The 16,809-nt window shown below is 38.1% G+C and overlaps 1 protein-coding gene across 1 annotated transcript in view; it reads left to right on the top strand.

The window, feature by feature from the left end:
- LOC126355248 (sodium/hydrogen exchanger 7) overlaps positions 1–16,809 on the top strand; it is a 148,362-nt gene that overhangs the window by 56,932 nt on the left and 74,621 nt on the right. Inside the window, exon 15 of the mRNA XM_050005533.1 lies at positions 1,638–1,736. Coding sequence (XP_049861490.1) covers positions 1,638–1,736 — 99 coding nt within the window. The remainder of the gene's footprint in view (positions 1–1,637; positions 1,737–16,809) is intronic.

Raw genomic sequence — 16,809 nt, 5'->3', positions numbered from 1 at the left:
TTAGTTCTTTGTCCATCCTCGGCCTCACTACAGCTGGGTCCCCCTCACACTGGGGAGTGATCTACCCTTCCCTTTTAACTTTCCTTAACCTATCCCCCCTCTCCTCCTGGAGAAGTTAGGGCAGTGTTGTCGGTTTTACTTTTATGTCTATCTGCAGTAGTTAACATTTCACCTCCACAGTTGTTGGCCTTTCCCCTAAAAGCATATCAGATGGAAATAACAAACAAGCAACCACTACTACACCACAGTCCAAAGCAATAGCCCTACCCTAGCTTTGATTAGTAATGTGGAGCTTGGATACTTGTAAAACAACACCAGTTGTTATAATGAGAATTCTTTTGAATATAGCTTGCTCTGTAACATATAGGTTAATTTACCTAAATCAGTATTTCAGTATTTAATGTACTCTGCATGGACTTTCTTAAGAGACTATATATTTATCTGAATTGAATAACCAAACATTCACACAGTGTAGGCCTAGTTTTGTGGTACCAAACTGAACTATCTTCTTTGTCAGCTCAATTTTAAATGCATTGCAATATTGGCATGGTATTTTTTGACGTTAGCAACCAAGTGTTTTCAGTAGGATTTATGCTGGGAGAGTTTGCTGGCCACCACAGTCTATGAAAACCCAGATCATTCTGACATTTCTGTCTAACCCTTCATCTGTGGCAACTGAGTTGGCTCCATTCGAATGGTCCTTAGCTTTCTTCATTACTTCCTTTTCAGTGATTGTATATTGTGTCATACCATTGCTTACACCTGTATATATTATTATCCTTCCAACCCCAATGGAACAAAAGGCATCTCCCACCTTTACACTTTCAGAGAACGTTTAGGTTTGAATAACACACTCATCATTCAGTTCCTCTCCTGTCTCAATCCAGAGTTTCTAGCCAGCATAACCACTATACACATTAAACTACTATAAATCAGAAAAAATTACCGTGTCTGAGAGTTCCACAGTTCAGTGGCATTTCTTTCACCCTAAGCAGTGACTTGTCATTTACAGCTCAAACCGGCCCTGGTAGTAAAGCAACGAAGTCATTTATTTTCTGCCAGGTTATAATCTGATACAGAAGTCATGCCCAGAAGTGTTTTTGACTAAAACAGAATGTTAAAATACTAACATATATTTCATTGGCTAGACCAACATTCATATTGTGACAATTCTGTACTGTAGTTCCAGTCGTGAACTATGGCAGTCAAGTTTCTGTCCATCATGCATTTTCCAACTGCCAGCAAGCATTCGTAAGTGTTCAGAGCACTCTGCTGTGAATGCTGTCGCCAATCCAAGCATTAAACATGATCACAGTGAGTTGTTTAGTGAATTTCTATTTCATTTGTTGAGAGTTGGCATCACTGATGGTGATGGTAAGTGATAAATTCTGCATAAGCAAGCGAGAGACATAATTTGCAGGATACACACTTTCTTCAAGCAGAAAGCACACGCATACACGTAGTGCACCTGTCACTGGGAATCATCAACAATGTGATCCCTGTCCATGCCTCGGCACGTGCAAACCGCCATCGTTTTTGGATTGGACAGTAGTATGAAAGACTGTTTTGTCATGTGCCTTGATGTACTTGTCTGTCAAATTGCTAGTTCTGAAATTAATACAATAATTAACTTTCAGGAGAATCGTTCCAGATCACAAATGGATTCTGATTCCGATTTGTGTATAGATGACAATGATGTCAGTTACACAAATCACCGTCGATCCAGTGGTGCGAGAGTAAGTATTTTATTGCTAGCTTAGTTAATTTTTAAATCTGAGTAACAGCTGTGTATGAATGTCATGTCCTGTTCAATGTAGATCTCATTGTTACAACCATGTTTTGCAGTATTTTTCAGCTAAATACATCTTAGCATTACTGTTGTTTCCAGATCGAACTACAAACCTATTTATTCTTAAGTTTTGGCCCGTATAGTTTGAGCAAAGTGGTTATGAGTTTGGAAAATGTAGCATCCAGTAGTAAACTTAACATTGAACTTTTTTTCTGTGCCATTCTGTACATATTTTCTTAAACTGATTGAAATGCTGTTATAAAAAGTGATTTTCTAATTTATGTTACAATATCTTTAAACTGGATGGTCTCTCTTATTTTCAGATTTGTATAATGATATTGTGTTAACAGGTGTGATTAATGTGATTAGTTGTTACTTTCGTTCAGCATTTTCTATTTCAGGGGGGCTTTTCACGATTCCCCCCACTCTCTGTTTTTATTAAGTTTGTAGGCTTTTGTTTCTGATGCAAGTGTACTTCACTGAATACACACATTCCTCACTTTCACAAGCAAATGGACCTTTGACACAGCGTGTGCTACTGTCCCTGCCCCTGCATTAGAAGGATAAGACATAATTTATAGGTATTAGATAAAGAAGACATACTCATCAAATGTGTGAATAAATCCTGTGTATGTTGAAGTCTTAACACCCCAGTAATGGTAGAGTGTGTATCAAGGAAAATTCCCTCGAGAAAGCCAAAACGTTTTGTGAGCCAGCATTAGTGACTAGCATTTATCTTCAGGAAGTAAATATTTAACACTGCCAATTCACACATAAAAGTAAGCTCTCTGTTCTAGCTTCAGTAACTATTAGCTCCTTTTTCAGGAAGGGGAGATGGGTGTATTGGGGAAGGTTAGAGAAGAAGAGCATGTCACTCAGACCCCATATTGAGAGGGACCCACCAGTTGTGATGACAGCAGTACTAAATATTTCACCTATTGAAGTTGACCACTTGTCAACCAGTCTGTTTCACAAAATGTTGTTTTCGCTAATAGTCTAATGTTGGATGTCCAAAAGTAAGCCTGCAGTGCAAGTATCTACATTTTGATAAGGGCATTACAGAATGGGCATATGCATGTGTGGGCGCTTAGCTTTCTCGTAGACTTCAGTTTAACTGAAAACAGTGAACTTTCAGATTTAAAATAATGAAAAAGTTTTGTTACCATTAATATTGATTGTGTGTCTGATAGGGTACAATAACGTTTTTTCCCTCTGTGGAAATAAAGGAATTAACAGTGCAGTTTTGAAATAGGTGGTAAAGTGAAAAATGTAGGGGTTCCAGATAAAATTAGAAATAAGGAATTAAATAAATAATTACACTGTAACATTGAAAAAAAGGGGGGGCATTGTAAATGGGGGTTAGGTCCAAGCAGATGGTGGGATGCAATGATATGTAGGAGAGTGAATTCCTATCTCTATAGGTCAGTAAATGAAGTACTGGGTGGGAGGATCCAAACAGCCCATGTGGTGTACCAGACACTCAGGTCTGTGGAGTCATTCTCTAGAGCACACTCAGCAGCTGAACACTGTCTCTTTGTGATTTTAATAAATTTCTGAATGGAATTTTCCTTTTTATACAACATATCTTTTCAGGACAGTACTTCTTGTCCATCTTTCACTGTAAATCTGGAAATGGTTTGTAAAGCAATCTTAAATTGTGAGTAGTCATGTTCTAAATGCTCAAACGACAAACTAGATATGCTAGTGGTGTTGTACAAAACACACAGTTAGTGCTGGATAAATCAAACTTCAGCTACTATGAAAATAAGTCTCATTGCTCCTTTTTTGCCAAAGCCAAAAAGATGATCAAGAATCCAACTCATATTGAAGCAACCTCTTTACACTATTTGTTGTCTTGCCACCATATTGCAGGTACAAAACTAAAAGATGAAAAATACTGACCTAGTACATGGTTAAGTCTTTTTGAATGTTCCCTGGGAATTCCACTACAGTCAAATGTCACAGATGCAGGTAATGGTTTGAAAGTGAATGCAACCATTTAAAAACTAGTTACCATTAAAGACTATATGCCACTGCAACAGAAAACTAAATAAATAAGTTGAGATATTGGTCCTTTAAGCCAACATGAGTTGTATGAATGCTAAAACTGTCAATGGTACAATGTCTTCGTGAAATCCTGACTGTCAGCAGCAGCTGAAACATAACTTATTATTCAGTACAGACAGTTGGCTCATTACAATGAATAAAAAATTGAGAACATAAACTTTGTACATTTTTGTAAATTTTTTTTAGATCACATTAGCTAAATAAAAGGAGAATTGAGCAGTCATTAGGCACAAGAGCAAGATTCAAATTGTTACCTAGTGTTCGGACAATGTCGTTTGACAAAGCAAGCGCACACAATATCACAACTACCTTGTCCTGGCCAGCTACAAATCACCCTGTTTTGCAAACCTGCTGGGGTGAGTAGTAGTGTCTGGCAGAGTGGATAAGAACAACAAGGAGTGGGGAAGGGGAAAGAAGGGTTAGTGGGAAGGGTTGAAGTGTAGCACAGGTGAACCCATCCTGTCGGTGTTACTCGAAGTGGGAGACATGAGTTGTGAAGCATCCATTGAAATTGAGAATGTTGTGCTCAGTGGGTTGCCACTGGATGGTTAACTTTACTCTTGGCCACAGTTTGTCGGTGGGATTTCATTTGGGATGATAGCTAGTTGGCTGCCATACCTAATTTGTGTGTGTGTGTGTGTGTGTGTGTGTGTGTGTGTGAGAGAGAGAGAGAGAGAGAGAGAGAGAGAGAGAGAGAGAGAGAGAGAGAGAGATCTGAGGGAAGACACTTCCTGAAGGCTTGACAGAAATTTATATGTTGTTTATGTGCCTGTTGCCCACTGAACACGTCAACTGTGTGATGAGTAGTTATCTATACATCATTAATGATGTGTGTTCTACATGAGACTTTCCATTTAATGGCAAAATTGGGTAGCTCTTGTGTTACAGCACTGCTAGAAAAAAATATCTTGGCCTTAATTTTATTTCCTTTTGTGTTTGTATACCATATGTCTAAGAGGTATTTCTTTTTATCCAGGAAAGTAATTTATTCTTGTACAAAATACTGTATGTTACCAAGCTGTAGTTACTATGTATGTATTTGACTACATTCTTGAAGTTGCAGTGTTATTCAGAAGGGCCTTTTTATTCGTCATTATTAATCCCTCAATCTGATGATAGTAAAAATAGACTGTAGTATCTTTGTTTCCGAGCAGTGCTGCTGTGAGCTGTGATATTTTCCGCATTAGTTTTTGAGCACGTAATTTGGTTGTTAAACTGTCTGCTTTGCATGAATCCTTTCACATTGTAATTTTTTACTAACATATTTGCTCTGTATTTTTCCGCTTATCACTCTACACACACACACACACACACACACACACACACACACACACACACACACACACAGTCTTTGACTTTTTATAAAAAATAATTTATATTTATAAAAATGTACCATGTAAATGTTGTAATCATTGCACAAGTTTGGTTATCCCTGTATCACAGCATGGGTAATTAACAGGCATTGTGTAACTCACCTAATATAAGACAGTATTGGTCTTGTCTATGGAACACAGAGTTTGCATGACTTGTGAGTGGTAGTTCTTAGGAAGCAGTAGTTATTACGTTGCATGTACACATTCCACAGTGTGCTTACTTCCCTGAAACATTTGCTTCTGCAGTCTTTCAGAAATATGAATATTGAAAGGAATGCATTTATTCTGGTCACTTTGAGGATCACCAAATATTTCAATGTATCATACATTATATTGTCTCTTCACTGTCAGATGAAGTTTTTTGCAACTTTCTTGTTGCATGCAATCATTCTCGAAGGAGGAAGCAGATATTCACAGCCAGTTAAGTGTTGAAGCTCAGAATTTCATGTAGTCAAAACTACTACTTGACCAATGCTTACATCTGGTATGTTTTGACATTTTGTATGATTTTCTGGTAAATACATAATGTATGTCACCACTAAGTGGTATCAATATATTCATGTTTATAAATATATGTGTCTGCTGCTGATGATGATGTGATATCATGAATATGCTTTATTCTGACTTATGTCTTGTTTGTGATTCTTCTAAATCTGTGATACAAAATAAGATTTATAAAACATTTATATGTCTTGAGTCAAGTACACTTTATAATTAAGTCTGATAGTGAGAAGTTGTATCTGAAAGACTGATCCATTCACTCAGCAGATTTACAGTAAATTATAAATACAATTAAAAAAAAAAAGGTTTTTGTTTTCTATCATATATTTCTTGAAGGACAAGAAGAGATGTAACTCACTGCAAAAGTGAAAAATAGTAATATTTACTTATAAAAACAAATTAGGAGTGAAAAAAATGTGGAAGTAGATACTGTAATAACAAAGACACAAGAGTATTATACTCCATTCATCATAAGTTTATCACAGGTTTTGTACCGCAGGTCGCACATCACCTTTGTGTTGCATTTAACTTCAAAGTGTGATGCCCTTCTCATTGCTAGGATCCACTCCATGAAAGTATTGCGTAAGAGCATACTGTTGAGGTTTCAAGAATCTATAGTTTACCTGTGTTCATTTTTATCTTCCCATGCACGTAAAACAGTCAACACAGAAACTTGAGTAGAGACAGATTTTTGTGAAAAATGGCCTTCCATGCCTTTTTCTCTGCAGAATATAAAGGAAATTAACAAATTTTTATAGTATATACGAAGGACATGGCTGCATAAGGACATCTAACTGGACAGACAAATTGATTGTCCAGTGAGCTTTGAAACAAAAACTACACGAATTGAACAGTTAACATTTTGATTGGCTATAACAGTGAAGACTCTCCATGTTTTAAAGTGCTTCATTGTGTCATTCATACTAAAATCGCATTGAAATAACTGATTCATAAGTAGGTCCTATTTCTGGTGTTTTGGCATCATCTCGTATAGGTACACTGCACCCTACAAGCAAACATTAGGCGTGCTGAGCATGCGTTGGTTAAACATATAATGAACAAAGTATTGCATAAAGTGACTAGAAAAATACATCACTGAATGTGGGGAGCATCAATTTGTGGGTAATCATAGACAAGTTGTTGATCTACAAAAGGGTTGAAACTAAGAAGTGCTTAGATACAGTGCAAACATTGTTACACCCAGTCTTAAATACATTTCAATGAATAAAATGGCTAGAAAGAACGTATAAACTCTCATTCATGTGGATACAGTAATTTGCATTCATCTCAGATCTCAAAAGCTGTATTAATATTGGATTTTCTGCAGCACTAAGTTTTACAGTTTAATATATGCTGAATATGGTCAAGTTGTTTTGTTACTCTTCTGTAAATGACTATCACTTCATAAAGGCCCCATTATCCATGATAAACTGATTAAAATAAGTGTGTTCATCCTCAAACATTTGAGCGTTTGTAGAAAATTGACACACACACACACACACACACACACACACACACACACACACACACACACGGTTAGTCATCTAAAACACCCATTTTGTTAATGGTTATACATATCGAAATGCAGTTTTCAGCAGATGTTAGTGTGTCTAGTGACATGTGTTAATGTTTCTGGCACTGGTATCGACGAAAATACTGAAACGAGTACTTTTTTTTTTTTTTTAGATGGAACCAGTGCTGTTTTTTTGGGGGAATGCTGGGGGATGCGTACCCCTAAACTTTTCATCGACAAAATAATTTTTTTTCGATGTTGAGAACTTGGAAGAGTGCCAAAGATTTATTTCACGGACGTAAAGTTTTTATTTCATTTTTTCATGTTGGTAATTGCAATATGAACGATACCGGTGCAGTTTTTGGTGGGAAAAGCGATGTCATTGACTGTTTCAAGCATTTTGAAGCTGCGGCAACCGTTCTCGACAACTGAATCGCTGGCAACCAGTTCAACAAACATGTAGTGCCCTTGCACGCCCGCTAATAGTGGGCGATGGTAGTGCTAAATGGATATGAGTACGCTCAAATGCTGAGCTACCGATAGATGTCTCTGCGGTCCCGCTACATGATTATGTTGATGATGTCATGGCTAAAAGCAGATGGGTGGTATCCCATGCTTCAGTTATAAGTAATTTTTGCTGCATTATATCCAATGTCGAAGTACCCTCAAACTTTATTTTCTTAGAAAAAAAGCACTGTATGGAACAGTGTACTTTTTATAACTGCATTCAATAGCTCTTAGAAAGACAATTGCAATGAAATAGCGTTTGTTAACATTGACATTGAAATCTGTAATAAAGATTCAAGAAATGTCATCATTTGAGAGCACAATGGCTGCCGGAATTGACATTAGAGGTGCAAACACCGCCAAATAAAGCTCTCGTGCTACGGTGTGTGAGAATGTCAACACTTTTGCCTGCTTTACTTTGTCTGCATAACAGGGTGCTCATTTCTGCTTCAGCATTCATTGCGTGCAAACGTGTACATCAGTGAGGAGAAGTTAAATCTACCACTTTTATTTTGTGAATTTCAAAGAAATGCCATAAAAAAACATTACAGTGATATAGGGCTATCTATCCAGATCACCAATTTCTGATGCGGCAGACAATTGCACAAATTATTCAGATGCCAGTGTGGACAGGCTGCTTGAATGTCAAAAAGAGGACAAGAAAGGAGACCACAGCTCTCAGAGAACACAAAGAAGCTGTTCTTGCTATGACACTAATGAATCAGCACTATGGTACGAGATGTATTGCCAAGGAATGAGGAATCAGCCAGATGAGTGTATTTTGCATCCTGCATCGACAGAATTTCCATCCCTATCATCTGTTACTATATCAGGCACTCTATTACATACACAATTTTGTCAGTTTGCCCTTCAGCAGCTGAGAGACAACTGTCTGTTTTTTCCAGTGTGTGCTCTTTACTGATTAAGCAATGTTTACTACCCACACTAATGTAAACTCACATAACACGCTCTGCTGGACAGCTAAAAATCCACACTGGCTTCATCAGGTGCAACATCAACAGGCATGGAGCATAAACATGTGGTGCATTGTCATAGGAAATTAGATTGTGGGATCTTACTTCAGCTTCGGGCATTCTAATTGGACACTAGACCACACATTTTCTGATCAACCTTCTGCTGCTCCTTCTAGAAGAGCAGAAGAGCTACCACTGGATATTCGATAGTGTATGTGGCTGCAATAAGATGGTTGTCCAGCTCACTCGTCCCATATTGCACTGCAGATACTAAATGAGAACTTTCTTGGACATTGGGTAGGACGAAATTCTGATGTCTAATGGCCTGCGAGGTCCCCCGATTTGACTCTCCTTGATTTCTTTCTTTGAGGAGCACTTAGAGATGCAGTCTATGGCAGAACTCCAACTACACACTGAATCCACTCCTGAAAAAGCATGCTCTGGTCCCCCATCTGGACAGCTGAAATGGTTTTTTAGAAAAACGGGTCAGGTGGCTGTCAAAGGAAAATCTAGCAAAGGAATCTGCTGTAAGGAACCATCCAAGACAAAATCAAGAGCCTCCTATCGGTCGAATTCCAGATCTGGTCCTGCTGGCAATCACAATAGTGCACCTGCATTTGCATGCCATGCAGCAGTCCAGTATTTAATATCATAACAATAAATTTGGACAGCAGAGGGTGCACGGTGTGGAAGGCAGTGGGTGAGCACACTGTCACTGCAACAATGCTGTGACCTACCCCATCGCCCAGATAGCTCGGAGATGGCAAAATCGAAGGTACAATAGGTCACAGCCACAACTAATTGGAATGATGGGTTAGCTAGTCCCAACTGACATCCACTACAGAAAACTGCTGACCTTTTTGGCCCTCCACGACACCTGGCAGCCACTCCTGTTAACGCTGAAAGACTCAGCCCAAATGGCCCCATGGAAGGAAATCCGCAATGTGCAGCCCTCAAGTTACTGTGCTTCAGTGTTTCTTCGTCCTTATTTACTACTGATCATAGTCCCAATTTTTTGGATGAATTTCCTGCACTTTATTTTGTAAGGTTGACCTAGGTTTTTCATACAAACCACACAGAATATTGACACGCAGAATATTGTGAATAACTTTATCTAAAACTTCCGGGCTATAATTACACCATCCTTTAGCACCTTTCCTGCTTCCACATGTCATCGGTAGTCTGAAACCACCCCCCACAATACACAATTTTGTAAAAACTGTTTTTATTTTATAACTTTACACAAAAATTGCCAAACTTGTACAGGAAATGTCGCCTTGCTGTAGGCTACTGAGCTCGTTGACAATTGAAATTATAATTCTGTCCCACCAGTCACAACAATGGAAAGTTTCTACTTAGCAATGTTTTGTGAACTTTCAACAGTGAGACTGTTCATCAGATATTTACCTAGGTAAACAATCAGCCCAAAATAAGAATTGCAGAGCGTGATAAATACAATCTGGCGCTGAAAATCACAGGCACACAGAAGTGAAAATGAATGGCAGTTTGTTGTTATACAGCAGGAAAAAGCAAACAAACCATACTGTTTGAAATCCATCCAGTGTTTGAAATTGTCCTGTTTGATGTTACCATCAACATTGTTGCTGTTATAACAATTCAGAGATCTGATTGCAGAAGGATGTGCTCCTTGAACGAGGACAAAGTCTGTCCTGGCATTTTCAAGGAACTGTCCCAGCATTTGTGTTAAATGTTTTCTGGCTTAAATCTGAGTGAAGAAATGAATGCGGTTCCTAATATCTGAACCACACAGTCACCTTATTCAATTTTGGAATTAAGTCAGCACATGAGATGTGAATGAAGAATTGTTCCTCTGTGAATTGTCATATTATTCTGCTCCTGAACTGTATCAAGTCTTGTTTGTATCCTGGAAGCAAAGCAGCTTTAGAGATACCTGCTGTAATTCAAGACAAATTGGTAGTATATAGTAAGAAGAGAAGTGACTGCAGTATGGAAGCTTAAAATAGCCTTGTCGTGTACTGTTTAATTTCTTGTCATGTAACATTGTAAAGCAATAGTCCGCTTCTTAACTCTCAAAGACTGAAAACCTCTGAATACCTTCCTCACTTTTATGTTATGTTCAGATTTATTTAGCAATATACTGCAGTGCTGAAGAATATATATAATGACACAGCTTCTATTGGACTGCGTCTGGATAGCGAGGTAATCAGAACTGAAATGTCAAGCTAGGAGATAACATATCAATCCATCTGTCCCCAGTACCCCTAGACAAAGATTGCAGAATCTTAAATAAGGAAAACAAAAAGGGCATGTGTGTTAATGGACTACATCTGAACCACTTTTTTCAGATGACATTGTCCTCTTTGCTTCTCATGCATGTAAACTTCAGTAAAGAATTGAAGACCTAAAATAATAAAGTTCAATAATATGGCTGAGAATCAATTCAAGTAAGCTACAATTATATAGAATAAACACATCAGGAAGAAAGTAATGCAAGCCAACAAACCATAGAACTGGCTGCCAAGTTTTTGTATTTAGGGCTGTTGAAGACACTGACTGGATGAACAAAAAAGAAAGAGAGTCCAAATGGCCTGAATTCTTTTCAATAAACTAAATCACTTTTTAAATTGAAGTTTCCCACGTATGTGAAGCAAAATTTTCAGTCAAGGCACATTATAAATTTCGAGTTCTGGTAATGAGATGTGAATTTTAAACAAAAACTAAGGATTGCTCATTGAGCAAAGGGCTGGGAATTATCAGGAGAAACGGGAAAAATAAATAAAATTGTTGAAGAAAGAAACTGGATTAAAATATCAAATGTAATGAAACTGATATGGAGGTGGGCAGGTAACATAGCTGCATGACTGGATGGTAATTGGATCAGGGAAATTCTTTACTAGATCCCAGAACAAGAAATAAATTTTTAGTAGAAAGTGTTTAGATGATATGAGAAAACATACCAGTGCAACATGGGTATGTATTATTAAAAGCTATAACGCATGAAAATGGCTACATCTTTTTATCAATGTCTTGTATTGTTTCAAGCAAGAAGGAATATTTTTCATTGTCAAATTTTCTTTTAGAATATGTTTGAAAATAGTAGTCAGAGAGAGAGAGAGAGAGAGAGAGAGAGAGAGAGAGAGAGTCCAGTTACAAACATCAACTCTTTCTTCTTTTTTGTGTGCAGGATTCACTTCTGAATTTTTAAGTCTGTATAGAGAAATACATAGCTTAAAAGATATTTTACAATAGTAATTAATTGTGCCGCAGAAATCTTCTGTAGTACTTTGCATCTGACAACCATATGAATCCTTAGACTTCAAAAACTTATTGCCTCAATTTCTTTTCTATTAATCTCTTTAAACCCTAACTCCAATATTTCATCAAAAAAGTTATGCAGTAAAACTGTGGTAAACTTTGATCCAGTTTACCGCAGTAAACCGGAAATGATCAGTGACAATGCAATATATTTCAGTAATGTTGTTTAACACCCCCTTGCCCCAGTTCAGTGAATTCATAACTATGCCTTTCTGTCACTTTCGTATAACTGCCCTCTTTATATCCCACAGTCTTTTGATTCTGTTACTTTAATAACTTGTCTTTCTAGCTATCACATTGATGTTGTTCTATGTCACTTTGGCTTGATTTCATTCATACAGTGTGAAAATGCAAACATAAGCCAAGAGATGCAGAATGTCTATTAAGAGTTTCACACTATCAGCACAATCATGGGAGTCAATGAGGAGGGGATTAGTGGCAAAAGTTGGCTACCATCAGCAATGGCTTTAAGAAGTGATCCTCACCATCTCATGGACAGCACTGAGTCATATGGTGCATGCACACTAATCTTTTTTGTGCAGCAGGCAGACATACTCATGACAGTCAACATGTGGACTCCTCAACGAAAAGTGCAGTGTGTACTGTGGTTAGCAGAGTTAAAAAGTGTAACCTTTTTTCAGTGGCATGCAAGAAGTCAATGGAATGTGGATTCTCCCACACATAGGTCCATTTATCAGTGGGACAGAACTCTTTGAGAAATGTGAAGTTTGATTTCAAATGCTGGAAAACATCCTAAAATTCATGTGAATGAAGAGATTGTGGGTTGTGTGCAGGAAGCATTCACCAGAAGCCCATATAAGTCTATCAGAAAAGCAAGTAAGGAACTAGCTGTCCCTCATCCAATGGTGCATGACACAGTTCACAAACATCTCCAGCTGCATGGTTACAGATTCCAAGTTTCGCATCACATTAAGCTTAAGGAATACTGCCGACAGGGTGATTTTTTTGTTGAAATGTTGAATCGTGTAGACGAAGGCAACTACCTCAGTGCTGTTCATTGATGAATCTACCTTCCACGTCCGAGGCAAAGTTAACCAATGTAACTTTCGAATATGGAGATGTGAGACTCCAGGAGAAGTGATTGAATGCAAAAGGGATACACCAAAAGTTAATGTGCAATTGGGATTACGTAAACATTTTGTGATTGGTCCATTTTTTTATGGGACTTGAAATGACAGGGCCTCCTGTTTCGACTTGGTGAACTACGCAGTTCCAAAAATGCCTCTCGACATCATTTCCCAGATGGATGGCGCCCCAGCCAACTACCACGGTGCTGTTACTACATTTCTCCAGGAGATGTTACCTAAACGATGGATTGGAAGGTGGAGCCCATGGCCTGGCCCTCTCTGTCTCCCAGTCTGATTTCGTTGTATGTCAGTGCATTGGATTTTATCAAGGGCGTTGTTTACTGAACAAAGGTTCAAGGTGTGGTACATTTGAGACAATGGATCTATGCTGCAGTAGAGACCATAATACCTGTCACGCTTATGGGCATACGGTGAGGAATGGAGTTCTGTTTCCCTATCTGTTGAGCTACAAATGATTCCCCCATTGAACTGTACCAACAAGAGTAAAAATGTTTGAGCTTCTGTGTACCATGTTGGACAAATAAAGTGATAAGTTTTAATAGGTACTGAAATGAAAACAAATGATTTTGTATACCTCTAGCCCAGACACCCTGTAAAATAGTGTATAATACTACATTGAAACATATTAGTCTATGGAAAATGCGTGACTGGGATTTTTGTGGTCCTTGCTCAATTATATTACAGTCTCTCCTGAGAAAGCAATACTTTTGATGTAGAGTTCTTTATGTGTTTTTGAACCAATGCTCCCAAAATAACTGTTTCACAGGGAAGAGTATTAAGTGTCAGATTTCTTTCTATAGCAATTGAAAGAATAGCATCAACATGAGACCCATAGAATGTTACTTATTACGTGGACATTTGCATGATTTTCTGTTCTGGGTCCAGGCTTTCAAGCTCTTCTCATCAAATGTAGTTGATATTATGGAGACAGGAAATTTGAGCAGAAGTTACAGGTTTTATGTTTTACAATGGACACTTGCAACAGTAGCTGAAACAATGGTGTGTTCAGGAAAGGGATTATGCAGTCACATACCGGGCAAACTTTCTTGTTTAAGAATATTTGACGACATCCACTATGAGGGTATTAAGCTGGCTACAGGCACTGTAGTGCACGTCACACACACACACACACACACACACACACACACACACACACACACACACACACACACACGTGAACCATCATACTCCATCTGATTTGTGATGTAATATTTTGACAAGATTAAATTATTCTCCCCTTTGTGTCACTACTCAGACATCAGCTGAATATTTTCAGATTTGTGGTTTGCACTTCAAAATGGTACCAGGTTGTGCAAGAAGCTGTTTGAATGATAAAGCTGACAATGAAGTCAAGGAATGCTTCTGAAGGGCATGTGACAATGCAGTGTGCTATACTATTTACATTCTGACACTTCATATCTTAGAAGGAAGCTTGCACAGGAAAAGGAGAACAATTTTCTGGAAGCACAAAATTACACCAAGTGAAACCAACTAGAAAGCTATGTTGAACCTTATTGGTCATTCTGATGAAAAGAAATTGCACATACAGTACTAAGAATAATTGACTGCTCAATAATATAAAGCCACAGACTACAGGAACAAATAGGTGCTGATTTATGGTGCACCAGCAATGTTGAGTTATTTGGTAGTGTTCAGAAAAGAGAGCAGAAATTTACATAGTTGTGTACTATGTAATTTAAAAAACAGTGAATGTTTTCTTCAATGTTGCCTGAACTTTTGCTTAAACTGTTAGATATGGGTGGATTATTTTCATGTCTCATAATGACTGTTAAATCATTTGTTCTCTGTGATAAACCAGTCACATGTATCAGAATGATTGTTCAAATTTTTAATAAAGTTTTAAATGAAATTCAGTCATATATACCTTTTATCATAAGCGCGTAGAACTTTGCTTCTGTTACCATTTTATATTATTTACTCACACTCCTATCATAAATGCATAAAATATGAAAGTAATTCATTCCAAAACATTACTCTTAAAGAGATTGTAAAAGAAAAACAGGACACACATGGTCTGAACCGGGCAAAATATTTTTGTGCTGCTAATGTATTTTCATGCAAAAGTTTTTGGTGCATAGTGTGTCAATAATTTATGGTGTCTTATAGAAGGGTTCATTACATACTTACGCAGCTGAGAATTAGATGACAAAAAATTATTTATGAAGGAAGAAATATGTAAACCAAAATTTACTCCTTGACCAATAACGTGTGGAAACTGAAAATGTTCAAACACACTGGTGTCCAGAATTAAAACAACAGACCACTATTTCCCCATTGTGTGTTTAATTCACGATATAACCATAAAAACTGTCAACAGATCTGTTGTGCATGGAAGATGGCGTTGCAGTCGACTGACAACCACCCCAGTAATGATGTCATGACACCTGTCTAACAGGGTAGTGTTTGCCAGATAGCTCCAAATCCACAGTTGCTGTTGTACTGGTTGTTATACTGGTTTCTTAAATAACTGAAGAATTGTTTATAGAACCTTACGTGGTATAGTGTGGTATCATACTCTTCGCTTTAGATAAACCTTAGTTCCGACGGTTGATTACTTTACACTGGGCACACAGACACAGACGGTGCAGTATGGCACAGAGAAGACACCAACCAGACCGTGCAGTAGAGAGTCTTCAGAAGAATGGAAGTAGGACAGTCACAGACCGATTTGGCATGATCGCTTAATGTGAATTGTTCTGTTGTTTATCAATTGTGGCAACAGTTTACAGAGACTGAAACTTTATCCCGAAGACCAGTGGAAGGACGACCACGTGTCACATCAGAAAGAGAGGACCATTATTTGGTTGTATGGCCACAACAGCACTGCCTTGGTATATATCAAGGCAAACGTGTACAGAAAGCTTCAGCAGAGTGACCTTTATTGCTGGAGACCTAATGTATGTGTACCTCTGATGCATCTTCGTAGACGGAAAAGTCTAGAATGGATTTGTCGCCATGCCACGTCAATGGTCGAACAGTGGCCCGATGTTGTTCTCACAGATGATTCCCGATATGGTCTCAAGAGTGATTCTCAATGGATTTGTTTCTGGAGGTAATGTGGATCATGATTTTGGGGTCCTAACATTCTGGAAAAGAGACTTATATTGAGGAGGAGGGGCAGGGATTTTGTTGACAACTCAAACACCTCATTATGAAATTTTACTGGTGTAAAAAAGAACTGGCAAGGTTTAACTGCTGTCAGGTATTGTAGCAAGATCTTGGGACATTAAAAGCAGTTGTTGTGAGATACTGTGTGCAGAGACTGTATTGATGGACTTTAATACTCAACCTCATAGAGCATGGGTGGTTGATGTTTTCTTGGAAACAGAAGATATTACACGCATGATGTGGTCTGCTTGCTCTCCCTTTTTAAATCCCATGGAGCATGTCTGTGATGCATTGGGGAGATAAGTTGTATCACATCAGCATCCACCAATCACTCTCAGAGTGTTGTGAGCAGCTCTGTTAGAAGAATGGGTGTTATTGTCTCAGTATAAGGTCGTTGACATCATCCACAACATGCCCCATCTTTGTCAGAGCTGTACTGTTGCTAGAGGTGGTCACACCCCATACTGAGCACATTAATCAGTGGTCAGAATGTGTGTGCAAGTCCATAAGTTACAAAAAATTAAGAACATATTTGTTTACCCTTATGCAT

The sequence above is a fragment of the Schistocerca gregaria genome, chromosome 1, assembly GCF_023897955.1.
Source record: "Schistocerca gregaria isolate iqSchGreg1 chromosome 1, iqSchGreg1.2, whole genome shotgun sequence".
Classification (NCBI taxonomy): domain Eukaryota; kingdom Metazoa; phylum Arthropoda; class Insecta; order Orthoptera; family Acrididae; genus Schistocerca; species Schistocerca gregaria.
The sequence above is the reverse complement of the archived record's forward strand: the minus strand, read 5'-3'. Positions and strand labels throughout refer to the sequence as shown.